General features: G+C 37.2%; 2 protein-coding genes and 2 long non-coding RNA genes across 4 annotated transcripts in view; 3 read left to right on the top strand and 1 right to left on the bottom strand.

Annotated features, from left to right (window-relative positions):
* Nucleotides 1-10770, top strand: part of gnai2a (guanine nucleotide binding protein (G protein), alpha inhibiting activity polypeptide 2a) — a 70717-nt gene extending 59947 nt beyond the window's left edge. Inside the window, exons 4-9 of the mRNA XM_048172670.1 lie at nt 870-1030; nt 5797-5925; nt 7196-7325; nt 8345-8498; nt 9476-9693; nt 9770-10770. Coding sequence (XP_048028627.1) covers nt 870-1030; nt 5797-5925; nt 7196-7325; nt 8345-8498; nt 9476-9666 — 765 coding nt within the window. The 3' untranslated portion in view covers nt 9667-9693; nt 9770-10770. The remainder of the gene's footprint in view (nt 1-869; nt 1031-5796; nt 5926-7195; nt 7326-8344; nt 8499-9475; nt 9694-9769) is intronic.
* Nucleotides 364-25627, bottom strand: LOC125256574. Its single transcript, XR_007182144.1, has 3 exons — nt 25493-25627; nt 25266-25343; nt 364-493 (listed from the first exon to the last, which is right to left on the bottom strand). It is a non-coding gene; the product is annotated as an uncharacterized LOC125256574 (long non-coding RNA).
* LOC125256573 overlaps nt 20407-27032 on the top strand; it is a 49479-nt gene continuing 42853 nt past the window's right edge. Inside the window, exon 1 of the long non-coding RNA XR_007182143.1 lies at nt 20407-23463. This is a non-coding gene — a long non-coding RNA (uncharacterized LOC125256573). The remainder of the gene's footprint in view (nt 23464-27032) is intronic.
* inka1a (inka box actin regulator 1a) lies at nt 24122-26571 on the top strand. The gene is made up of 3 exons (XM_048172671.1): nt 24122-24205; nt 24402-24453; nt 25517-26571. The coding sequence occupies exons 2-3, from the start codon at nt 24451-24453 to the stop codon at nt 26438-26440; spliced, it is 927 nt and encodes a 308-aa protein (XP_048028628.1). The 5' UTR covers nt 24122-24205; nt 24402-24450; the 3' UTR covers nt 26441-26571.

Below are 27032 nucleotides of genomic sequence, written 5' to 3' on the forward strand. Positions count from 1 at the left end.
TGAGCAGTGTGTTTTAGACACGTGGAAAACAGCATCCCGTGGGGCTGATCGCTGCAACTCCTCTTTTTTTTCTCTCTCTCTCTTTTGCTCTCTTCTCTTGAGGCTGTAAATCTTTTAAAAGGCCTGTAACCATCCTGTCCTCTCTCTATTCATATCTATTGGCTTTTTTCCCACCAACTAGTAAAAGAACTTACAGTATGCCTGTTTTGAAATAGATATTCAAGCATTCCTTGAATTTACAAGCTACTTAACTTCTGAATTGTGAAACACTGTGTCGTTTCACCTTTACGATATCTGTAATCTACAGTAGCACACAGTTTAAGAATTCATCACGTCTCCTAGAAGCGCAGGGTCGGTTGTGTCACACGTCTCTCAGCCCATCACTTCTGCTCATGGCTCCCATGTTCCGCCTCAGGGCTGACTTCCTGTGACCTATTTCAGCTCCATGGTGGGAGGGGTTTTGGCATGAGACGCCATTCCTTCAACATGCACTCTGGGAGGAGAGAGACAGATATGTAGGTAGACGGTTATTTTTGTAGTTCTGAGAGAGACTCAGATGTGATGGTACAATCTAGAGGTAAGAGCTAGTCAGGTTCATTGGTTCCTTCTCTCCTTCTGTTTTTTCTCTCAGGGGATGCATAGCTCACATTTGTATACTGCACTTTTGACCTGCCTTGCCAATAAATCTCTAAATCATCAAGTAACACCCCACCCCACCCCACCCCAAAAGCACACATGCACATACAGCAACTACAGCTAGAATCTCCCTCCTCCCAGAATGTCACCTCTCTCTCTATATGCTAGTTTTTGTATTTCTGTGTTAATGTGCATTATTTTTCAGTGGATCTGTTTATTTGTTTGTTTTATAGGATGATGCCCGTCAGTTGTTTGCCCTGGCCGGGGCGGCAGAGGAACAGGGCATCCTGCCTGATGACCTGGCAAATGTCATCACCAGACTGTGGGCTGATGGAGGGGTACAGAACTGCTTCACCCGCGCCAGAGAGTACCAGCTCAACGACTCCGCTGCATAGTGAGTTCTCGTTCCATTGTTGGTCAGAAATGATATTGACCCTTTGTCAATGACCATTCGTCAATATTCATGGCAAGCTAATATCATAGCTCACAATGCACAGCCTGTCAGATGATAAATATGCATTTACAGATGGAACAGGGTGGTGCACTATAGCATTATGGGTAGTTTTCTTGCAATATAAACGTATATTAACTGTCTTTCTAAATGAACCGCTAAACTAAAACTGACACACACCCAAGAGTCCCTTTAAATTCAAAAGGGATAGAAAGATGAAATTGTGTGATGGGAGTGGGCAGGATCAGATCGATACGTCAAAGCGAGCAGAAGCTCTGGCATTAACAGTTAACGGTCCGTTGAGAAACCAATTGCTATTAAATGGAGGGTTGGCCTGGGTCAGGATTTCCATGAATTTTCCCATGCTTGATACACTCAGAATCAATCAGGGGTAGGCGGAACGTTCCCTCACTGGGGGATCACAGTCGATTTGGCCTTGAATTAGGAAATGAATCATGATGTCATTTGTTGGTGGGAAAAGAGATTGCGGAAGGATAGTGGGAGCTCTAATCTTAGTTTTCATAATATTTAGTTGTGTTTGTTAGGTTCAGCAGATGTTTATGTGAGAGGGTTTATATCCTTTGTGTGTGGGTGGGCGGAGAGAAGTGTGGTTTAACAAAGGCAGCCACTCCTTCCCCACCCTCAGAACAGAGGCGAAAATGTCTGTCAAAAAGAATAACAAAACCTCCTTTTAGGGAGATGCAGACTATATTAAAAACAATAAATAAAAATAGAAACACTCCACATACACGCTAGCTTTCAAAGGTTTGGAATCAGTAAGTTTTTTTTAAAAGATATTAATACTTTTATTCAGCAATGATGCATTAAATTGATCAAAAGTGACAGTAAAGACTTACATTGTTACAAATTATGAAAATTTCTCCAAAAAAATTTAATGTTCTATTCATAAAAGAATACTGAAAAAAATGTATCGGTTTCTACAAAAAATAAACTCTTTTCAACATTGATAATAAGAACTTTAATATACACACATTTAGAGTTTGAGTTTAAAGTGGCATAATGTATAGAAAGTCAGTCATTATTGCAATATAAACTCTGACAGGATATTTAGAACCCCGATGTAAAGCCTACTAATTGCACATCTACTTGCCAAATAAATTAACGGAATATAAATTTTGACTTTAAATCATTTTAATACGAGAAGAAATAGATTTCAGAGTGATATGAGACATATATGTATCAACGTATAAAACTGTCACAGCTATAAAGGAATTGGATGAAATTGGACGATGACTCAGAATCGGGATTCAAATTCATCCCAGAGGTGTCTAATGGAGTTTAGGTTGGCACTTTGTGAAGGCTAGTGGAGCTCTTCTGCATCAGACATTTCATGGCATTTATGTACAATTCATCTTCGTTAGAAAAATACCCTTCCAAAACTAAGCTAGAAGGGCTTAGTTCTCTAGAAAACCTATGTATGCTGTAGCGTTAAGATTATTTTTCACTGAAACTAAGGAGCCTGGAATTGGAACATATTTTTGGCCAAGTTTCATGAAATCTTCCCAGCCTCTGAAAAAGAGCCAGATGTCAAGCACAGCTCCTGTTCCAGTAAAAAAAAAAAAAAAAAAAACATGACAAACTTCCTGTACATCAAAGAAAAGACCATATTTTTTGTCTGTTTGCACAGATCTTGCCATACACACTTACTGTGTTTAGAATAACACTACTAGTAGTGCCTACATCAGTAAATAGAATGTACTGAATCCCATCGGATGTTTTATACTGGTGTATTATTTTGAACAGCCACTGTATTAAGCGCCTAGCATTGGCGTATTGTTCTCATTAGAGATTAGCTACAGTGTTGGACTGTACTCTTGGCTTTGATAAACTCTAGCTGCTTTTATCAGAGACATGACTTTAATTCCCCGAACCTTAAATGATAGCAGGTGGTCATTAATCTCTCTATACACAGTCAGTACAGCCCATAGTCCTGCACACTACAGGCTAGATCTTTCATTGCATAAATCAGAGCACACCACGTGCTGAAGTGTGAATAAAATATGTCTTCAAGAGAGCCCTCCTCCGAAACAAAGCTCACTGGAGCTAAAATGTGAACCTAAATGTTTGCAGTAGGTAAGAACTATAAAGGCAGCTCTAAGCCATACTTTGTGAAGAGGGATTATCAGCACTTTTCACTTTTCAATTTAGGTTGTGCTTGATTTGTTTTGTGCCTGAGGATTCCAGTATGGAAGTAAATTAATGCCATATGTTTTTGAAATGAAAAGCTTGTTAAATTGCACTAATTGAAAAAAAAAATAATGCATTATATTACCTGTGCTTGCATTTAGATGCATTGTATTTTTAAGGCTTGCATTTTTATGGGCTGAAATTCAACATGGTCGTATATTTAAGCTGTGAATATTTCAATTCAAAATATTTCACACACATTTTCATTATTAAAAATTCAATAATTTATATTCACCTTTCAGATTTCACTTCCAAAATAACCTATAAAATTCGACTAGCAATTTTCGGTCCATTTTATTTCACTTTACAAATTTGCTTCCATAAATTCAGTGGTTCAAATTCGGCGCTGTGTTGTAATACTAGGGATTCCCTCATACTTCATAGGATTCCCCTGCCAACAGGACAAATAAATCGATTAACATAGCTTAATGGATTAGTACAGTGATATAAAAGACCAAACTTGCACCTTATTGGTGATGTAAGTCATACTATATAGGCTCCAAGAAAGCAGATACTGGCATAAAGTTGGTTTGAGGTTGAACTTTTGATAGTCGCAAATTTAGGGGCCGTCTCTAAAGTTACGCCATTGGTATTCACGTTTCTACCTACTACCATTTAAAGAGAATGACTTACAGTCACAAAACTAACTGTAAAGTGTTCATCTAGGTCTCAAGTATGATGCACACGTTTTAGATTTTTTATGTTAATTAAAATAAATGGTAACACTTTACAATGTGTACATCAGCATCGGGGAATAACGTTATAATCTCATTCACTGGAGAGAAAGCTGCTTACATGTAGCCTACACAGGGAAAGTAACCGTAAAGACACTGAATTAAACATAAATGCAGCTTTTGTGTCTTTATCAGCTTTTCTGCATTTATACTCGCCCTGATAATAATCACACATTCACTTACCGCTTGCTCTATTTCTGCAAATCCGTTTAAAAAAAATGAATGACCTGTTTCTAACTGTTGCTTTGCTCTTCGTCAACACGCGCTAGCGGCACCTGCTGGTGAGGTAAACTAACAGCAGATGGAGATCATGCATCGGCACTCTACTGCTTTTCCTGCAGTTCCCGGATGTGAAATGTTGAATTTTCTGGCGAATTTGAACCACTGAATTTATGGAAGCGAATTTGTAAAGTGAAATTTAATGGACCGAAAATTGCTAGTCGAATTTTATAAGTTGTATTTTTAAACAGAATTAATATTTTGGAAGTGAAATCTGAAAGGTGAAATATAAATTATTACATTTTTAATAATGAAAATGTGTGTGAAATGTTTTGAATTGAAATATCCACAGCTTAAATATACAACCATGTTGAATTTCAGCCCATAAAAATGCAAGCCTTAAAAATACAATGCATCAAAATGCAAGCACAGTTAATATAATGCTTTTTTTTTTTTTTTTTTTTTTTCTCAATTAGTGAAATTTAACAAGCTTTTTATTTCAAAAACATTTGGCATTAATTTACTTCCATAATTCCAGTGGAGTGCGAGTGTCTGCGGGAATCCACACAAAATTGAGACCACTCTAAGGACTGATAAACGTATAACAACTAAGAAAGAAAGAAAACAACTGGGAGCAACTTATCATGCTGTGTTGGTTTCTTGTGATTTTTGAAATCCTGAACTCTTGGTTCGTCATGGAACCATACAGTTGAGTTGTAGTGGGATTGTACCGCATTAGGTGGAGCAATAACATTCAGTGTTGCTGGCAGGATTTCTTGCCTACGCAGCTTATCCAAGCTGTGTTACTGTGAGGCTTCATCAGCCTTTGATTGGCAGCTGAATAAAGATCTGCATTGTCACTGTCGCAGCCTCCTAGACTAAGGCGTGCAATCGTATAATCAGATTTCCAAAGAGAGTGTTTTGCATAAGAACATCATCTACAAGGCTTGTTCACACCAATGCTGATACAACTGAGAGACACAGAAGTGTACAATATTTTGCACTATATGTACCCTAAAATATTGAACATTGCTGGTGCCAAAATTTTAACTTGAGTGAATATTTAATATTTTATGGCAGAGGTTTTCAAAATAAAGTTGGGTGCTTGGGTGTCTATGGGAAATTTGAGAGAAAAAAAGAATTTTGCAAACAGCGTTGCATTACCACATGGGCCCCCTTCTGGATTGGAGTGTGGATCGCCTGTGACCGACTGTATTTGTCGTGTGACTTCATGAACCAAACCGGGATGAATGCATGTACCGTTACACCCCTTTTATGTATATAATATAATATAGGGGTTGTAGCGGTACATGTATTCGTCCTGAACCGTACAGTACAGACATCACGGTTTGGTTCATGCAGTCACACGACAAATACAGTCGGTCAATACAGCAATTTTATACAGTAGTGAACATATTGAAAGTGTATCTAGTTAGAAGGAAATGCTATTAATACAGTACAATTAACTACAATATTTATAAGGAAGACACAACAGTATTATTTAAAAAAGTGAATTGTTTTGTAGCATCCTGTGTGCGTGTTTTGCAGTTATCTGAATGACATGGACAGGATAGCCAAAGCAGACTACATCCCAACCCAGCAGGATGTGCTGAGGACCAGAGTGAAGACCACTGGAATCGTAGAGACACATTTCACCTTCAAAGACCTACACTTCAAGTGAGAAACCTCTACGCACATAGATGTCTTTATTTTGCTCTGATTTTAACAGATTTTTTTATTCACACTCTCTAGTAGCCGTGCTAACGTGTGTTCACACACATTCACACTTCAAACAACTCATGTGCTATATCGAACAGCCTCCACTATTTCCGTTAGCTAGCAACACCCTCTTTAACCCTCAGTGGAATCAAGGAATTAATTCCATGCCATCCATGTGTTCTGGCCTGAGGTTTTGGGATTAATTTCTGTTAAAACTGTTGAGGGCATTTGGTTTGAGGAGTTTATGGGATTTAGCGAGGCTGGAATGATTCCTTTTGAATGCGTCTGCTTTAATCTACAGAAGAAATGTCAGCCCAACCTTTATAAAGATCAAACACAAGCCAGCTGTCCGAGATGGTCTATTACTTTATTTAATGACTTGTAAATCATATTATGTATTGTGTGTAAAAAAGAAAATGCCACATAAGAGGGAGGATAATTATGGAATTTCCTAGAAATGCCAATGTCTTTTTTAGGTCCACACTGTTTTAGAGACAAGTGTGTGACAGGAAGTCCTAGCTCTTCCATCCTCCCTCCCTGTCTCATCCATCCTGCTTTCAACCCTTCCATTTCCATAGAAACAAAGCCCAGACTCAAATGTCAACAAATGCCAGTGACACATGTGAACGTCCGGACCTAAAGAAGAGGAAGGGACATCATAAACCTCTCTGAGAGCATCAGAATACTGAGTCAGCAACCTCAATATTCTGCTGACAAAACACTGAAAATTTCCCACAAATTTCCAGTGGACAAAAACAAACTCTAAGAAAAATAGACTTGACCTAGAAAGAGGAATATTGTCATCTTTTACTTGCCCTCAGATCATATATATATGACAAAACAGCATCATAAAACATCATAAAAACTGTCAATTTTTTAAGCCAGTCTAAGTTATTGTTTGCTAATAATCTTCCCCTCTGCCATAACTTGTTGTGCTGCTATTGGTTAAGAACTTTGTCATTTTTTTTGATTGTTTATGAATGAATTTCATATGTATTTGGATTGACATGACAGAAAATTATGACAAAACTATTCCCTTAGCACAGCATGATATATTAAACAGGCTGTTCTTCTGCCCATTACATCTTTATTGCATTTGCGTCAAATTAAATAAGCTGTCTGCTTATTTGGCTGATTGTATGTTCTGTCTTGCTTTGTAGGTTCTTCAGGGCATTTTTATGATTAATTACTTATTAAATTACCATTTACGTGTCTCCTCTCTCCATAGGATGTTTGATGTCGGTGGCCAGCGTTCAGAGAGGAAGAAGTGGATCCACTGTTTCGAAGGGGTGACGGCCATTATCTTTTGTGTGGCCATGAGTGCGTATGACCTGGTGCTGGCTGAGGATGAAGAAATGGTGAGATCCTTTTAGCTTTTACCCCAGATCAGTTCATTATTCACGGTCCATGACACTTCTATGAATCAAAGAGGCTGCATTTGTACACTTCTGCACAATTTGTTTTGTTAGTTTCTGGTGCCAAAATAGCCATAATTTAGTTGTACATGACCATGTTTCACCCTCTGTATTGTTAGACTTAAATATGCTGTTTTGCTGCTTCACCTTTAAGACTTAAATGTTAGAGTTGGTAAGATTATTTTTTTTTTATTTTTTTTTTTATCAAAAGTAGTCAAAGCAGTAATATTGTAAAATATTATTCCTGTGAGTGCAAATCTGACTTTTCAGAATAATTACTCCAGTCTTCAGTGTCACATGATCCTTCAGAAATCATTCTAATAAGCTGATTTGCTGCTCAAGAAACATTTCTTATTATTATCAATGTTGAAAACTTTCAAAGCTTGTTTTCAGCATGAAATAAAAAATAAAAAGGGTAATTGCGACTTTATATCATGCAATTCTGAGGGGGGAAAAATGTCACAATTGTGAGATATAAAGTCAGGATTGCTTGAAAAAAACTCAATTGTGAGAAAAAATCAGAATTGCAACTTTATATCTTGCAATTCTGACTTTCTAACTTACAATTGCGAGTTTGCATTTCGCAATTCTGAGAGAAAAAAAGTTGAGATAAAAAGTCGCAATTACCTTTTTTTTTTAATTTTTTTATTTAGTGACGGAAACGAGCTTCCATAGAAGACTGCTTCATGTTTTTGTGGAAACCATGATACTTTTTTTTTTTTTCAGAATTCTTTGATGAATAAAACGTTCAAAAGGAAAGCATTTATTTGAAATAGAATTTTTTGTAAAATTGTAAAAGTCTTTACTGTCAATGTTGATCAATTCAATACATAAGTACTAATTTCTTTCTTTAAAACAAAACAAAACAAAACCTTACTGACCCAAGTTTTTGAAGTCATATTTCAGGCTATCATTCATCAATACAGACCTGAATACTGAACCGTTTCTTAATTCCACCACAGAACCGAATGCATGAGAGCATGAAGCTCTTCGACAGCATCTGCAACAACAAGTGGTTCACCGAGACCTCCATCATCCTCTTCCTCAACAAGAAAGATCTGTTTGAGCAGAAGATCACACACAGCCCCTTGACCATCTGCTTCCCTGAGTATGCAGGTACTATAAAACACCCAACTTCCCAATAAATCATCTAAATTAAGTGCACAAGTGCTCCAGAAGTGCTTTTGAGTGCTTCAAATCAATAAAATGCAAGCTCTTGCTTTACCTGTGCATTAAAGAAAACATGAAATCAATACAGACCTTTTTAGTTTCTTAGTCAGTGTAGTCGTTTTGTGCAATAAAAATAAAATAAATGAATCATATTAATTGTTAATATTAATTATATTGTATGTTATGTAGTTCATAAACCTTACTTGCCAGCTTTTTAACTCTACAAGTTACGTAGCAACTAATTACATCGGCATTCAACAGTTCCTCCAATCAGAATCAATGTATTTTTATGTTTTGGGGGAAAAAAAGAAGCAAATTGTAATAACTTTCTCTAAGTCTGTACACCCTGGAAAAATAATATTAACCAATACTATAATTGCCTACTTTTCACGATCCAATCAAATGTTAACAAATCTGTCCTCCATTATTTCAGGCTGAATATTCATTTCCACCCTGAAATACATTTCATTACAGAAGTTAAATGTGTTGCTAAAGCCATATTCATGTTGTCTTTGAAACCTGCACATATTCGATGTGAAAAGACCAATCCAAACCAAACCAGTTTTATTCAGGCATTTTCAGTCTTTGTGAGGCTGTTCACTTCAAGTGCTCATCAAGGGGTTTATTCAAATGAGGTCCACTTTGGTTGTCCTTCAATGTTGATATCCAAAAGGCCAGGAATTCATTATATCCCATGCAGAGTTGTGCATGGGACATCGATCTAACACAGAGCAGACGGCTCTACTGATATCAATCAATCGGAAGAGATCTTGTCATTTTAATGATCAAAGTGGGGATCATGTTCTTGGATTTCATGTTGTTTTCCAATTTTTTCCGGCTTCCTTTCACTTATTTTCTGTCTTTCCGTCTCCATCCTTCCCTACTGTTTTCTCATTGTGCTTTGTATTTCTCCTCTCAACAAGGTGCCAACAACTACGACGAGGCCGCCGAGTACATCCGCAGCAAGTTTGAGGACCTGAACAAGAAGAAGGAAACAAAGGAGATCTACCCTCACTTCACCTGTGCCACAGACACCAAGAACGTGCAGTTCGTTTTCGACGCCGTCACCGATGTCATCATCAAAAACAACCTGAAGGATTGTGGGCTCTTCTAGGGCACAAAAACAGGAAGATGAGTCAAGGTGAGAAGAAATACACAGAGCGTCCTGTCTAGTTGCTCGCCATTCTACTCGTAACTTATTTCTCTTCGTCTTTCAGATTACTTGAACAGTTTTGATGACCAGAGGAAGCAGGGGTGGAATAAGTCCCGGGCATCTGCACTGGCCAACCACGACTCCTGCTTCCACACCACAACTGATAGCTCAGCGGAGCAAGACACAATTTCAACGATTGCCAACAACCTTAGCCTCTGTCCGCCCTCCCTCCCGACCGACACCGTCCCATCATTGTGTTTGACATTTAATATCTGTATTAATAACTCCTTGGGCTATGACCACAAATCGCCAACTGTTGTATTATCCATTGTCAATTTTTTTTTGTTGTTTATTTTCTCTCCTTTTGTTAATTTTTTTTCTTTCGAGTCATAGCAGAGGCAACAAAAAGTTTTTATATGATACTTTCATTTTACTCTAGGGAATTTGAAATTTTATTAATTGCATAATGCTTATTTTTTAAACAACCAGCTGGCATTGGATATTGAGTATGATTGATTGAAAAAGGAAAGCGCTTTTTTATGATGTTTACATGACGTCCTTGTTGATAGCAAAACGGAAAGTTTTCCTGCATGATAGATGAAAGCAAATATATCAATACAAGTAATCAGTTCACATCAGCGTAACATTCCTTTTTAAAATTAAATGAAAAAAAAAAGTACAAAAACAACAAAAAAAACCTAAAAAGCACAAAAAAAGCTTCACAAATGGGGAAAGAACTGCTAAAATGTAACTGATATTTAAAGTATGTACGTAACAGTATCTAACAATCTTTTTTTCTTCTCTTCTATCTCCTCATTCCTCTTTCTAGCATTCTGTTTGTGCCTTGACTTCCGTTTACAATGGACTTTATTTTCTCCCCCAGTTGTCCTACTGTACCTAAACATTTCTGCTGCGGAAATTTCACACCATGTAAGAATAAATAGTGATTAATAATGGAAATCTAATTGAGAAAAAGGGTAGTGTTATTTGTTTCATTTTTTGGTAAAGATTAAAGTTGAAAGTCCTATATAATGATTTAATTTAAATAAAGGTTCATTCACTAGATGAAGCTGTGCCAGCTGTGGTTTTTATTTCAAGTGTACATTTTGTGGAGGTTAATAAGTTCACATCAGTGGCTGAATAATTAATTTAATATCCAATCACAGTAATTAAACACACATTTAAGGACTTGCTGTAGGGCATCAAATGGAACATTTTCTAATTTTAGGATATTGTGCTCCTGCTGAAATTGGCCATCCATTACCTGGAGAGGTCTGTAAGAACATTAACTAACTTAATTATTTAAGAACATTAAGATTCATTTCTTTTCTGAGATCAGGTAGCCGGAAGATGAGGCTCCAACCATCGTCGTTCACCCGTTGCTGAATTAAACGAGTAACTCCGTCCTGTTACTGTCGAAAGACATCAGAAAGTCATCTCGGGTTAAATAATCACCATGTTCGGAACATATGCTTCTCAAAATTATAATTACGTTCATTTGGAAATGTCTCACACTGTAATCTAACCTGAGTCTTGAGCTTTTCCATCAAACCTCTACAATGAAAGAAAATATGGTTTAAGATCTTAACTAAATTAGTGTTTGGAGAGTGAAATATAAAGCCGTGACAGGCCGCAGCTCACCGTTATACCCTCTTGTATGTTGAATTTTGACAGACTGACACTGCCATCTAGTGACTGCTGTGTAAAATAATCATATTTATTTTGTATAGCACCTTTAAAAGTTGCTTTCTCAAAAAGCTTTACAACACAACCAAACACATTATAAATTAAAACATGTTACCAAATAAACACAAAAAAAGAAACATGAAAGAAAGACACTGCTTCCCTAATGTCAACCGGGAGAGAATTCCACAATTTTGGGGAAGATGAAAAGGCCCCATCACCCCTAGAACGAAGCCTTTTTTTAGAAACGACGATACACTGACAGATACTGCAGCTGCTCAAACACTATCACAGACACTCATACAACAAATAACTGTGAATCAAAACATGGTCACAGCATTTTAACAAATTTAGCTGTAAACAGAAGCGGGGTTATGCATGTTCATCACCTGTCAATCATAACTGCTTGCGTCACTCCAGTGAGAATATTCTTTCAGCATCACTCCATCTCCACCTTTACTCCAACATCGATCAGACAATGGATTTTGTTTGAAAATTAAAATCGGGTTGATGTCTTAACTCAGTTTGTTTGATGTCAAGGTCCAACGTTAGGCAGATGTTGAATTTTGGTTGGAATAAAGACCAAAAAAAAACAAAAAAACTGAAATCCATTGCAGTACAGGGTGCCAAACATTTACTGTTAATGGGACTAACGATTGAAGATGCTACAACTTCAGCCACAGCCTTAGATGAAAACCACAAGAATGTTAATTACTAACCAGATTGACTTTATTTCTGTCCGATATCTATAGAAGTTCTTATTGAGAATTAACAGAGGTTTAGATGATGATGTTCTGTTGAAAATGTTTAGTTAGTCACCATCATTGTGATCAGTGTTTTGCTTTATTTGTGTAGTTTGACTCTTGCCTAAGGGGCTGTTTACACGACACTGTTTTCAACTAAAAAAATGGAAAACTTTTTGTGTTTTGGCTGTTCATTAACATGACAATGGTGTTTTGCTGGCCTGAAAATGCAAACTTTTGAAAATAATGCCTTTATCATCTCTGCGTAAACCGCAAAAAGGTGAATCTGTGAAAACGGTGATGGCATGCACATGCGTGTTAAAGGGATAGTTCACCCAAAAATGAAAATTTGATGTTTATCTGCTTACCCCCAGCGCATCCAAGATGTAGGTGTCTTTGTTTCTTCAGTAGAACACAATTGATGATTTTTAACTCCAACCGCTGCCGTCTGTCAGTGGTATAATGCAAGTCAGCGGGAACTTGGACTATAAGAGTAAATAAAACACGACAGACAAATCCAAATTAAACCCTGCGGCTCGTGACGACACATTGATGTCTTAAGACACGAAACGATCGGTTTGTGTGAGAAACCGAACAGTATTTATATCATTTTTTACCTCTAATACACCACTATGTCCAACTGCATTCATCACTAGATTCGTGAGGTCTGATCGCGCTCTGACAAGGAGTGATGTCTCGCGCAGAGGGTATGCACGTGATGTCACCGTCGACCGTTACGACTGCGGTCACGCCGCTGAGTGGCAAAAGACTGAGCGGCAGCATTGGTTTTCAGCGTGAATGTCGCGAAAAACACACAAAACACGTCCAAAACGGAAAAGAGCTTTGCGACTGACTATATAAATAGCTTTGACACAAAACCTGAGGTATATATTTAAAAACTTGCGAAAGCTACAGAAAAAAAAAAGCAAATGGATTACTGCAATTCACAGAAACAGCTCGACTCCAGCAGAGAAACATGGGTTTGCAGTTATCATTTTGTGTCAAATTGTTGGATTTTGAGGTAAAATCATACCGTATTGTATTGTTATATATTATGTTGACAACTCATTAATTAAATATTTACCATCTTATATTCTGCATAATTGGGTGTTTTTAAATAAACAACACTGACAAAAACTATACTATAAAACTATGTTTTAGGGCTGGACAATATGACGATATAACATTAATATAAGTGATTACCCGGATTTAAATCTACCTATTGTAGTTATATAAAGCGTTTACAGGCAGATTTGCTTTATGTATTTCCCCACCGTCAAATCAGGCACATATAAATATCAGGAAACACGACTCCAGGCTGCATGTCAATATCCATGGATTAGGTTTATTTGACAAGTTGTAAGGAACACTTTTGAGCCCAACCTTTAGTGTAATTCGTTAGTTTTACTCGCGTTTTCGCAGTTTCCCCTATTAAATCCAGTCAAGCAGCAGGTTCTTTTACCACTCAGTCCAACTGAGGGAACGCGTTTTCGGCGGGAAAGTGACGTCGATGCATACCAATGAGAGCGAGCGAGACATCACTGCTGTTGTCAGAGCGCGATCAGACCTCACGAATCGAGTGATGAATGCAGTTGGACATAGTGGTGTATTAGAGGTAAAAAATGATATAAATACTGTTCGGTTTCTCACACAAACCGATCGTTTCGTGTCTTAAGACATCAATGTGTCGTCACGAGCCGCAGGGTTTAATTTGGATTTGTCTGTCGTGTTTTATTTACTCTTATAGTCCAAGTTCCCGCTGACTTGCATTATACCACTGACAGACGGCAGCGGTTGCAGTTAAAAATCATCATTTGTGTTCTACTGAAGAAACAAAGACACCTACATCTTGGATGCCCTGGGGGTAAGCAGATAAACATAAAATTTTCATTTTTGGGTGAACTATCCCTTTAAGTGTTTAGTCTATCCACCATGTTTTTCAACACAGGAATAGGGTGTCTTCTGTGAATGTGCGAGACTTGTGATTTATTAGCCGCTACAGGGATATAACAAGAAGAATATCACAGTGCAGTAAACTGTAAAAATTGAAGCTGGTAATGCTGTTTGTGGAGTTGTTTAATCCTAGTCTGCTGAGATCTTGAAAGATTCAATTCATGTGTTAAGATTTGGTATTGCATATTTATAAATTTATTGAACATACAGCCCCGCAGAGTTTAGCTCCAACCAGCTCCAACTCACACCTGCTTGGAAGTTTCTAGTAATCCTGAAGATCTTGATTAGCTGGATCAGGTGTGTTTGATTAGGGTTGGAACAAAACTGCGCAGAGCTGTGGCTTTCCAGGAATTGAGTTTGAGAACACTGATATAAGCAGTACATACATGCAGGGAAATATATAAGACACTATACTTTTTATATTTTGTGAATCTTAACATTATATATGTTTTACATATTTACTTAACAACAGCACAAACACAACTGCATGTACTAATCCAATCACCATAGAGACAATCATAATCTTTTATGTTTTTACATAAATAGCAACCATTTCTATGTACTTCAGCCTAACCACAGCCTCTCTTCAGCACAATGGTAACCCCAAAAACTCAGACATACGAAAAACCATTTTAAATTCCAAAATAATAGAACATTAAACACTAACAGATCTTCCCCTAAATTAATATTGAGCAAAACACATGAAATAACACTTAATTTCAACATTGACCCTTCCTTTATCAGTCAGTAGCAAAGCATGCTGGGAACTAGAAATCTTCTGTAACTCATTCCTTGAATGTGTGTACCTACATTCACATTTATATGGGAACATGTATGTGCAACATATATGCACAATAAAGGATAAAACTTTATGAATTTCACATATAATGCTATTTTGTATTCATGTCTAAATATTGTATCAAGAATATATAGACATGGTCAAAGTATATATTGCATAATATAAGCACTAGCTTCTTCCCATATATGGAAATGTATTATGTAATATATCACATTATATTTTGCACTTATATTCCCATTTAATTTTTTGCTTCCTAAGAGTTGTCTATGGTTGAAAAGATGCTAGAGAAGCCATGCAGTGGTCAACCTGAAGCTTTCACCTGCACATTCACTGAGGCTAAGCAGGGTTGAGCCCGGTCTATCTGGATGGGAGACTTCCTGGTAGACTAGGTAGCTGTGGGAAGAGGTGTTGGAGAGGCCAGCAGGTCTGATCAACCTGTGGTCTGAGTGGGTTCTAATGCCCCAGTACAGTTATAATAAGCAGTACTGTATAAAGGGTTAACATAAACCCCAGAAAATAAGGGGTGTAACCCTGGGACAAAAAAAAAAATCCCTACATTACATCACATCACATACCATGCAGGTAGATAGTTACTTAGTTTCACATCACAAATGATATAGTACTTTATTTAGTTCTTACAACTTACATGGAAGAATATATATTTAATATACTTTAAAATATAATTTATTTCTCTGATGCAAAGCTGAATTTTAATGAGCCATTACTCCAGTCTTCAGTGTCACATGATCCTTCAGAAATCATTCTAATATGCTGATTTATTATCAGTGTTAATGTTTTTTTTTGGAACGTAATACTTTTGATGAATAAAAGGATAAAAAGAACAGAATTTATTCAAAATATTTTTTGCAAACAGCGGTCAACCCAAGTGCCATCATTCCATGCCACATGTGAGATTTCCTCGTAAAAGAACAAAGAAACAAAACTGAACATAATTGAATTCTCGTAACTGAACAAAATAGACCGTCATTGAAATCTCATAACCCAGCAAACCTGACCATTATTAAATCACAATACCCATCAAAACCGACTGTCATTGAAATCTCATAACTGAATAAACCGATTGTCATTGAGATCTCGCAATTAAACAAAACTGACCATTGTTGAGATCTCGTAAGGGAACAAAACCAACTGTCGTTAAAATCTTGTTAAGGAACAAAGCCAAACGTCATTAAATTCTCATTAGGGAACAAAACCAAGTGGCATTGAAAACTCGGAATGGGAAAAAAAAGGGCGTTATTGAAATCTTGTAAAGAAGCAAAATCGACCGTCATTGAAATCTTGTAATGGAACAAAAACAACCATCATTAAAATCTCGTTAAGGAACAAAGCCAAACGTCATTAAAATCTCATTAGGGAATAAAACCAAGTAGCATTAAAAACTTGTAATGAAAAAAAAAGGCTGTTATTGAAATCTTGTAAAGGAGCAAATCGACTGTCATTGAAATCATGTAATGGAACAAAAACCGACCATCACTGAAATCTTGTAACGGAACAAAACCAACTGTCATAAAAATCTAGTAAATGAACAAAACATACTGTATTGAGATCTCGTAACTGAACAAAACTGACTGACAATGAAAACTGACTGTCACTGAAATCTCGTAAAGGGACAAAACTGACCGTTATTGAGATCTCATAACTGAAAAAAAACATCCGTCACTGAAATCTTGTAACCAAATAAAACAAATTATCATTGAGATCTCGAAAAGGCACAAAACCAACAGTCATTAAAATCTTGCTAAGGAACAAAACCGAGTGGCATTGAAGTAATGGAAAAAAATCTTTGAAATCTCATCAAAGGAACAAAACCGGCCATCATTAAAATCTCGTAACGAAATCAAACCGGGTGTCATTGAAATCTCTGTTTCAAATTCAACCGTCATTGAAATCTCATAACGGAACCAAACTGACTGTCATTGAGATCTTGTAACCGAACAAAACTGACCATCATTGAAATCTCATAAAGGAACAAAACTGACTGTCATTGAGATCTTGTAACAAAACAAAACTAACTGTCTTTGAAATCTCGCAACAAAAGAAACCCGACCGCCATTGAAAACCGACAGTCATTGAAATCTCGTAACTGAACAAATCCGACCGCCATTAAAATCTTGTAAAGGAACAAAACCGACTGTCACTGAAATCTTGTGAAGGAACAAATCCGTCCGTCATTGAAATCTGGTAGAGAAATGAAACCAATTGAGATCTTGCAACCGAACAAAACCAACTGTCACTGAAATCTTATAATGGCACAAAACCATTTAGAAGATTAAAAATAAGCACACACAAAAATTATTCTAAGATGATACACAAAGCCATTAAGAATCAGCACATAAATCTCAACAAAGGTGACAATCAAAAGTATCATGCTGCAATACATGCTGGGAAGTTGAACAATTGTACAAAACCCCCAGCATGCATTACAGCATGAATAAATTATGCAGCTGAATTGTCCTATTATTTTCTGTAATTCTAACTATTTGCTTTTATTTTTTTGCTGTGGTTTTTGTTGTCTTTTATAAGCTTTGTCTGAATATTTTCTTGTCACCATTGTTGAGATTCATATGCTGATTGCTCATATCTGTTTTTGTCATTGTAGCTCACTGGTTTCTGTACAGTGTGATTTCATATTGCAGTAAAACAGAGTTTGTAACTCAAATGTATTAATGGCACAACACAAACACATTCAAATAACATCACTGACTCAGGTAATTTCATAATGATTATAAAATCATCAATATGATATAATATCAATTTGATCACATTTCAGCTTTTTTTTTTTTGCTACAAAACATTTCCCTGCTGATATCTAGAGAGATGTAATGCCTTCTTTTATCTTCAGTTGATTTCATCTAAGGCTGGGTACACACCACAAGGTAATCGGTCTGATTTTGGAAAATCATATAAGATTTTAAAAAATCTTTTAGTTTGTACCCAGCATATGGCTGTGGCTGAAGTAAGTTTTCCTGTTCTCTTCTTTCCTTCAGTGATTCTGCTTGTTAACAGGCTTGTAAATGCTAAGATGATTCTATAAATAATATATAAAGATTTTGTGGCTCAGATAAGGTCCAGTTCATATTTATTTCTTTGCTCTTGGCTGACGTTGCTATGGAATGCTTGTGGCTCAGACAGCAGCGGTCCGCCCAAGTGCCATCATTCCAAGCCACATGTGGCTCAGATCTTTATTTTTTAAAGAGATTTTAATGACAGTTGGTTTTGTTCTGTTACAATATTTCAATGATGGATGGTTTTGTTCGCTTACGAATTCTCAAAGACGGTCGAATTTCAGTGTCAGTCGGTTTTGTTCTGTTATGAGATTTCAAAGATGGTCGGTTTTGTTCCTTTGTTCTTTTACAAGATTTCAAAGACACTTGGTTTTGTTTTGTTACAAGATTTCAATGAATACAGGTGGTAGCTCATTCTGAGGGATATTTTGAGCCACTCAGGATGCGTTATCCCTCAATTGGACCCGTTTTATCAAACAGCACAAAGTAATGCTTCTGTATTGTCCCATGGTCAAATCCTGGCTCACTACCGAAGCTAAGCAGGCTCAAGCCAGGTTGTGACATGGATAGGAGACCTTTTTGAAAAAACTTGTTTGTCATTGGAAGATGCTTTAGTGAGGCCAGCAGGGGGTGCTCACTCACTCACTGGCCTCTATGGCTCCTAAAGTCAGAGTGAAGTGATGGGACCACTACACTGTAAGAAAAAGCATCCTATAAACCGAGGTCCTGACTTACTGTGGTCGTTAATTGCCACTTTAATTAGTAATTTGAACATATTAATTAACCCCACTAGAAATTTTATGTTCCCAGAACATTCTCAGAATGTCCCCACTAGTGTAAAGGACGTTGCCTGGTAACGTTCCCAGTACGTTCAGAGACGATCACGATGTGGAGTTCTTTTAAGGGTTGGGGGATGTTATTTAGCGAACCTTCACAGAACATTCAGGGAACCATATCTTATTTGTGATGTTCCCAGAACGTCCCTGCTGCCCTTGTCAAAAAATTTAATTGAAAATTAGCTCAATTGACTAACAAAAGTGGCTGTTCAAACAAAAACAATTTTTTCTTAAAAGTCTTACAAAAAAAGCACTTTACATGTAATTCCTGGATTATTATTACAAAACCTTTTCTCTAAAATACAAATCTCTTGCAATAAGTCATTGTTTTACAACAGCACATGCACGAGCTAATGTAACTACTGTATCAGCAACTACACGGTCTCTGCTTTTAAATAAAGCAACATGCAGCAGAACATCAATGTTTCTAGACTCATCACTGACTGAAGCACAGGCTCTACTCTCCAGCACAATGGTAACCTCACAAATCTCAGATAACAGAAACAGATCTCTCTAGAGCTCAGCATTTTCACTTATCACAAACATCTCTGACGTTGTTTCTTTCATACAAATCTTCTTAATGAGGTGTTGACGTTTTATTGAAAATAATAAAAGTTTGAAGTCACCGTTATGGAGGCAAGCACTTTCTTTAGTTGGGCTCCTGACCCTTGACATTTTACGTTTTTTCCAATCGTTTTAACTGTTTGTTTGTAAAATACATTTGTTACAAAAAAATTGTGAGAAAATAAGAAATCTGATCAAATGAATTTAGTTGCCTATTGTTGATGATTTCATTATATAGTGGTCTTGTTCATTGGTCTCTGAATATTGTATTCCTTTCACAATGTTGTAGCCCTATAATACTGCATAAAATACTGTCCTGCTTTGATATTTTGAAAATTGTCATTATACAGAAATTATTTGGAGAGGATCATGTAGACTCACACAGACATCAAGGTTCAGCGTATGATCCTCAACAATGGTGACAACATTTTCATCTCAACAGATCAACTCTGAGCATCACAAAACAAGCTACTGAAGTCACAAAAAAAGATTTTTGTTTATTGTCACCAGTGTTGAGGTTCATACGCTGATTCATGATGTCCCTGTGAGTCTAAAAGACACTGCTTGAAACTCTGTATAATTAATTTTTTGAAAAAAGATAAAATTCGTAAAAAGAAAAAGAAAAAACCCACAAAATTAATGCAAAACTAACAGTTAACACACTCAGAGTTTAGACTCGGGAGAGGATCAGTGAATCAGGACACTCCATGAAAAAAATATTCTTGTCGCTTTATAATATTAATATTGAACCACTGAAGGAACATGAACTGATTTAGATGTATTTTAGTATCTTTATGGATCTTGAGAGAGGAAATATCATTGCTCCCTATGGAGGCCTCACGGAGCTATCGGATTTCAACTAAAATATCTTAATTTGTATTCCAAAGATCAACGAAGGTCTTACGGGTGTGGAACGGCATGAGTGTAAGTAATAAATGACAGAATTTTCATTTTTGGGTGAACTAACCCTTTAAAGACTTAAGACTTGACTCAGACTCCAGCGATAAAGACTTCAGACTTGACTCGGACTCCAGATAAAAGACTCGTGAACATCTCTGGGACATTCTGTTAACTTCCCAAATGTCCTTTTTGTAACGTTCTTATGTGACCATAAAATAACCAAAATAGAACATCCCCCTGAAGTCATATAAGGAACCTTGAACTGCAGCACTTTCATTACCAAAAGAGGACGTGTTTGGAATGTCCCTAATGTGAAGGTTTGAAATTTTCATCACCTTTAGAGAACTTTTAGGGAACATCGCCTTCTACTGTACGGGGGAAGGTGGTAGCACATTCTGATGAGGGTGGTTTCACTCCAGTAGGTGTGGAACTGCCAAATGACTAGAGAAATGTTATCAGCAAGATGGTATAAAATCATATATTTCTTGTCTATTACCACCCACCGCTGCTCACACCGACAGCGGAAATAAGGCAGTTAGAAGAGCAGAATATGTGGGAGAGTTTTGCTATAGTGTGACTATACTGTATTGCAATACAGGTGGTAGCTCATTCTGAGGGATATTTTGAGCCACTCAGGATGCGCTATCCCTCAGTTGGACCTGTTTTATCAAACAGCACAAAGTAATGCTTCCGTAGCGTTCCATGGTCAAATCCTGGCTCACTACTGAAGCTAAGCGGGCTTGAGCCACATGGATAGGAGACCTTTTTGAAAATAACTTGATTTTCATTGGAAGATGCTTTAGTGAGGCCAGCAGGGGGTGCTCACTCACTCACTGGCCTCTATGGCTCCTTAAGTCAGAGTGAAGTGATGGGACCACTACACTGTAAGAAAAAGCATCCTATAAACCGAGGTCCTGACTTGCTGTGGTCGTTAATTGCCACTTTAATTAGTAATTTGACCTTATTAATTAAGGTGGTAGCACATTCTGATGTGGGTGGTTTCACTACAGTAGCTGTGGGATTGCCAAATGACTAAAGAAATGCTATCAGCAAGATGGTATAAAATCGTACATTTCTTGTCTATTACCACCCACTGCTGCTTACACCAAGGGTGGAAATAAGGCAGTTAGAAGAGCAGAATAATTGGGAGAGCGTTGATTTAGTGTGATTATACTGTAATGCGATACAGGTGGTAGCTCATTCTGAGGGATATTTTGAGACACTCAGGATGTGCTACCTCTCAATTGGACTCATTTTGATGTGGCTGTGTGAAGAAGATGCTGATCCTATTTTGTGTGGATGGAGCTTAACCAGCATTTTAAAGATTTATTTTTTTGTGATAGGACAGTATGCAGACAGGAAGAAAGTGGGAGAGAGAGGGTTGGGAGGGAGGCGGGGGAGGATGGGATCAGGAAAAGTCCACTAGCCGGGACATGAACTGGGGTTGCTCAAAACACAATGATATTTGTCAGCTTGAAGGCAAATAAAGAAATAAATCTTGAAGACATGCCCAGTTTACTGATCTGACGTGCTTACCATAGTAACCTCATACATTAATGTTTAATGCTTTAGGAAGATCAGCCATCCTTAAACACAATGGGTGGAATCACAGGTTTAGGCAATAGTTCACACTTTTTCCTATACGTAAATTGGATTGCCACATTTCAGCTTTGCATCACAAAAGCATCCATGTTATTGTCCGCTAATGTTTTTGAGTGTGAGCCTAATCATCCAAACACCTCTAATCCAACCTAATGTGTCACAGGTCAGAGTGAGAGAAAAATAAAGAATGAAGACATGAATGGGAAGATTTTACTCTAATTACAATAAACACCTTGACAGTGGCATCAACCCCATGTGGCTTTGTGGGGATTTCATTGAATTAGTTAAGAAACAGAACTAAGTTCATTTTCAGAAAATGCACAAGAGTCATTCCACAAAACGGGTATGGTTTGGACTTACACATTTTTAGATTTTTTCCCAAAATGTATTACTTTTCTGAACACCCCATAACATTAATTGCATATTTAACTTCCAGAAAAACATATTATCCCATCTCAGGCATCAAATCCCTATTATTATTAGTCATTATTGTAAGTTATGGACACTATGGGAGCTCTCTGAATATTATTATAAAGTGTATTTGTGATAAAATCAGCATGTGCCTCACACTAATTCAGTAATTGCAAATATAAAAGTTACATAAAATCTCACACTTTTGCTATACTAAAGCCTGAAATTGGCACTTTTTGTGACAGCAGCCTCATCATTTTTGATCAAAGGCTTAACTTCAGAATTTGAACTAAAATCAGTATTCTTATGATTGCTCTGAACATTTCAGACAGAATTCAACTCATTTTAAATTGCTTTTTTATAAACTTGTGTGACGGGGTTGTGATTTTTGCCCAAATTGGCCTCTGCTCGAATAAAAATGGAGAGCACATGGCATGCATGATATTCAGAAATCATGAATAATGTTGAAATAACAAAGATAATTTTCACAAGTAATAGTTTTCCATCTTTAATTGATGTAACGGGGTTGAGTCGTTAAGCTTGACAAACACATTTTCACAACATAATTTAGTTATAATTATTAAAGAAGGTGGTGTCTGCTCACAATGTTGTTCAGAAGACTTCTATGATGTCACTTCCTATTAACGATGTCACATAAGTATCAGTTCGTTATTTTTATAGGCGGAGAATGGTTTGTGTAACGGGGTTGAGGGGTTACTGAGGTACGGAACTAAATGATGTGATTTTAATGAATACTCATGAATTTACTTAGAAAAAAAAACATTACCAGCAAAAAAGCACAGATGGATATTTATGGGAATGGCAAAATGAATGGACTTTTTTCTCATTTTATTATTCATATCCCAAGTACACTTTCATAGAAGGCCTTGAGGGACATGACAAAATAGGTGGTGTCAACTGAAAAAAACAAAATCATTTCTAATATGAAGATAAAATGTATGTCATGTTTTTAAACATTATCTCAATTAATACAAAAAATCTTTTAAAAATATATTTTGGTGACCCAATAGATAAAATACACTGAAAAAGGTCAGAGGGACCGGTTTCGTGGAATGACTCACAAATGGAAAAAATAAATAAATAAAAATCGGATGTTGCAGCGTTTTCTCCGACCGCCAGAGAGCGCTGCTCAACACGCTGTGAATCTCACCGACTCTTCTGAATATCATATGGACACCCATGGAACATTCTCAGGGAACTTTTCATTTATTGTAAACAGGGTAAGTGAATCTGAGGTATGTGTCTCTGGATCAACAGTACATCTTTAACATATTTAAAGATGCGAAAATAAAGCAAGTTTCTCAAATGAGCAACTTTAGGCGAAGACAGCCTCATGTGCTCGTAGATTAAAGCTGACGCTGGTTTTCTAATGGTTCAACATTACTGCTTAGCGGGGTAGGTTCAGTTTTTTTAAGCTTAAATTCGACTTTTATATTAAAATGAACAATAAGGCATCAATTAACAACAACTTGTATTGTGCACCCATCAACAACACTTTAACGTCAGACATTTTAATACTTAATTGCCTTTCCTCGCCTTTCATACAAAGAAACAATAACACTGAAAGTACGTAAGTAATAAAAATACTACATTAACTTTAAAATAATATATAACTATATAAAGTCTTAAATTATTGTTTTTTATAAATTTAGATAGATAACTTATATCTTGTTGCAGACACTTAATAACGTGATTATCGTCTGTAGTTGGATATTTTCTGTGGCACTTTTGCATTATTGAATATACTCATAATTTGAGAGAGGGTGGAAACGAGCGCTCAGATTTCAGGCGAGCTCTGATTGGATTGCGCCGCGATGCTGCGCTGTGATTGGCTGAGACGCGCATGCTGGAACGACTCACATAGGCGCTTGTCTGCAGTGAGGGGGCTCATGATCTGGAGTTTGAGTCACAAGAGCCACATCTGCACAGTCTGGATTCTACTGATTTTTCTTCACAACAAATGTAAGTGCAAGACAAGAGTTCTACATTTAATCAGCTTCATGCATGATTTTTATCTGATAAAAGAAGTTACTTATGTGTGTTTTCCTAATTATTCAAGTACATAAATCTAAGTTTTATTGTTATTATTTTAAATATTGCTTTATTTTACTTTTGCAAAGCATGATGTTTCATAAAACATTTTTTTTTTCTGTTTCAGGAGTATTTAAAGCTACTGGATTTTTTTTGATTGTCATCATTCCAGAATCATGGTAAGCATGCCTCCAAATCATCTCTCCACACTGGTTGGGCTTTGTCTTGTTAATTACAATAGATTGTTTACTCTGTAGAACCACACTGATTGGTCATCACTTTACATTATGTGCAGCAAAGGATTAGTTACTGTGAAGAAATGTCCGTTGCTGAAATTTTAGCATATGGGATGACATCTGCACCTCATGCCAATCTGTGCATTGAAATAATGCTCAACCCTGTGTGCATGCTGTTATTGCTGCATTCACATGATGCTGTTTTGTCAATTTAGATACAGTTTTCAGCAAATACATGAAAAATAGCACGTCAAAAAGCCAGTAATGTTTCCCAAAGATGGAAGATTTTGTTGTTAAAATGCATTTGGGTGCATGCTACCACAGCAAACATGGCAGTAGTAGCATTGTTTTCAGGTTGGGACTTGCTTATTGTCTATAGAGAACCTTTTAAGACTGTTAATCTCAGACTTTTGTGGTTATATTTTAATTTTCCATATCTAATTTTTTACTGTCTTTGAATGAATGATGTAGCTTCGCTCTTAAAAGCTCTTAGTAGTTTGTATTGAAATTGCAATTTACTCACTCCATCTATTTAAAACGAGTAAGCTATTGCTCATTTGTGTGTATGTTTGTATACATGTATCTGACAGCATGGATGGAAGGTGTGGTAATTACTCTTTTGAAAAGATGTATTCCAGGTGTGGCTAGTAACAGGTTTATTTTAACTGATTGGTAGTAGTCATCCATCCTTTTTGATAGCTGGGTGTGAGTGTGTCCACACGATGTGCTTTCATCGGTTGTTCAGTTGCCCTCACCTGGAATAGAGTGGTTTTTCAGCTCCTCCAGATAAATAGAGCCATGCCCTCTCTAACAGTGCTGGTGCAGGTCCAAGCCTGTTAAAGCAGCACGATTAGTCAGTCACAGGAAAACAAAACCAAAATGGAGAGTGACCCAAATTTAATTTATTGGTGTTTATCTTCTAATTGTTGCATAAGCCTAATTAAAATATATGTTTATGCATTTTAAATTGTTTTAGTCTTACTGTTTCCTTCTTGTCTCTTTGCAGTTGTGTCTACAGGAGTCAAGCGACTGTCTGCGGGAACAGATGCGTTATATGATGCGATCCTTGCAGGATCTAAAGCATTTGCGGCGGAGCTGCGCAGCGCCCCCTGTTGGACCGCCGGTGAGGTTGCGTGCTTGCAAGCAGTTGATAGCCCAACGGGAACGCCGAGCACGGTTGAGGATCAGCGACGCCAGTGAGGCAAGCAGTTACGACTCTGCCTGCTGTCTGTCTAGCTCTCTGGAGGAGGAGGACTCTGCGGGCGGCCCATCGGCTGTTAGCTCACCGAGCAGCGAGCGCAGTCTGGAGTTTGATTCGGGTTACTCTGAGGCCTCCTGGCAGGATGAAGGAGTGGTGTTACGGCGCACCAAAAACATCCGCGTATCTTCGTCTGCGTGTCTTCGCACCAACCAGGTGGCCAACACCCGAGTGCGTCCTAAGTCCACTTCCGACGCTTGCCTGGAAAGTTGGACGTCGTTTGAGACCGCAAGTGACCCGGAGGACTGGACTACATCACTGCTCACCCGCGGGCGTAACCGGCAGCCGCTAGTTCTTGGAGACAACAGCTTCGCTGATCTCATTCAGAACTGGATGGACTTACCGGAATGTCCAGAACAGATGGAACAAAAGCACAGTTCTGGGCGCAGTTTCGCTAAAGACTTCTTGGTAAATGTCAAACGGAGGATAGCCGGGATTTCACGGAGTGCTGACGGGCGAAGAAAGTCGTCAGATGGTACAAAACTGAGCAAATCAATTATGGCTCCAAAGCGGCTTTCTTGCCAAGTTGATGTACAGCACAAAATGCCATTTTTTTATAAATCTCACACAGGTCTGAACGAACTGGACACAGAATTCTTCCAGTTTACGGCCCTCATGAAATCTGGAAGCAGAATGCCCATTGTCTGTAATGACATTATTGGGTACATATGACTACAGTTGGGTCACTAAAAGCTCTCAGACTGAATGGACAATATCTCCAGGAGAGACAAATTATTTTTTATATAAAAAGCTTTGTAATGCTATGTAAAATGTACAAAAATAAAAAAAAAGTCATACAGTCATATTGGTCATTGCATTGCTCTTGGTGGCCACCTCAATGATCTCAATGGATGAAGTGAAATTCATGCAGCTAAAAGGATTTTTTGTTTCATTATCACAAAATAAACCCGGACAGGGTCCAGAGATGAAGACAAGGGGTCTTATATCACTCTGAATGGGTTTATTTTGTGATAATGACCCAGATGAATGTACATTACCAAGCTTATGCCTGTCATACAAAAAAAAAAAAGTAGTACACTACCATTCAAAAGTTTGGGGTCAGAAAGTTTTTTTAAATATATATATTCAGCAAGGACACATTACATTAATCAAAAGTGACAGTAAAGACATTTATAAAGTTACAAAAGATTTCTATTCCAATGAAATGCTGTTCTTTTAAACATTCGATTCATCAAATAATCTTGAAAAGAATTTAGGTTTCCACAAAAATATTCATTATTTTATAATAATAATAATAATAAGA

The sequence above is a fragment of the Megalobrama amblycephala genome, linkage group LG21 (genome assembly GCF_018812025.1).
Source record: "Megalobrama amblycephala isolate DHTTF-2021 linkage group LG21, ASM1881202v1, whole genome shotgun sequence".
Lineage (NCBI taxonomy): Eukaryota > Metazoa > Chordata > Actinopteri > Cypriniformes > Xenocyprididae > Megalobrama > Megalobrama amblycephala.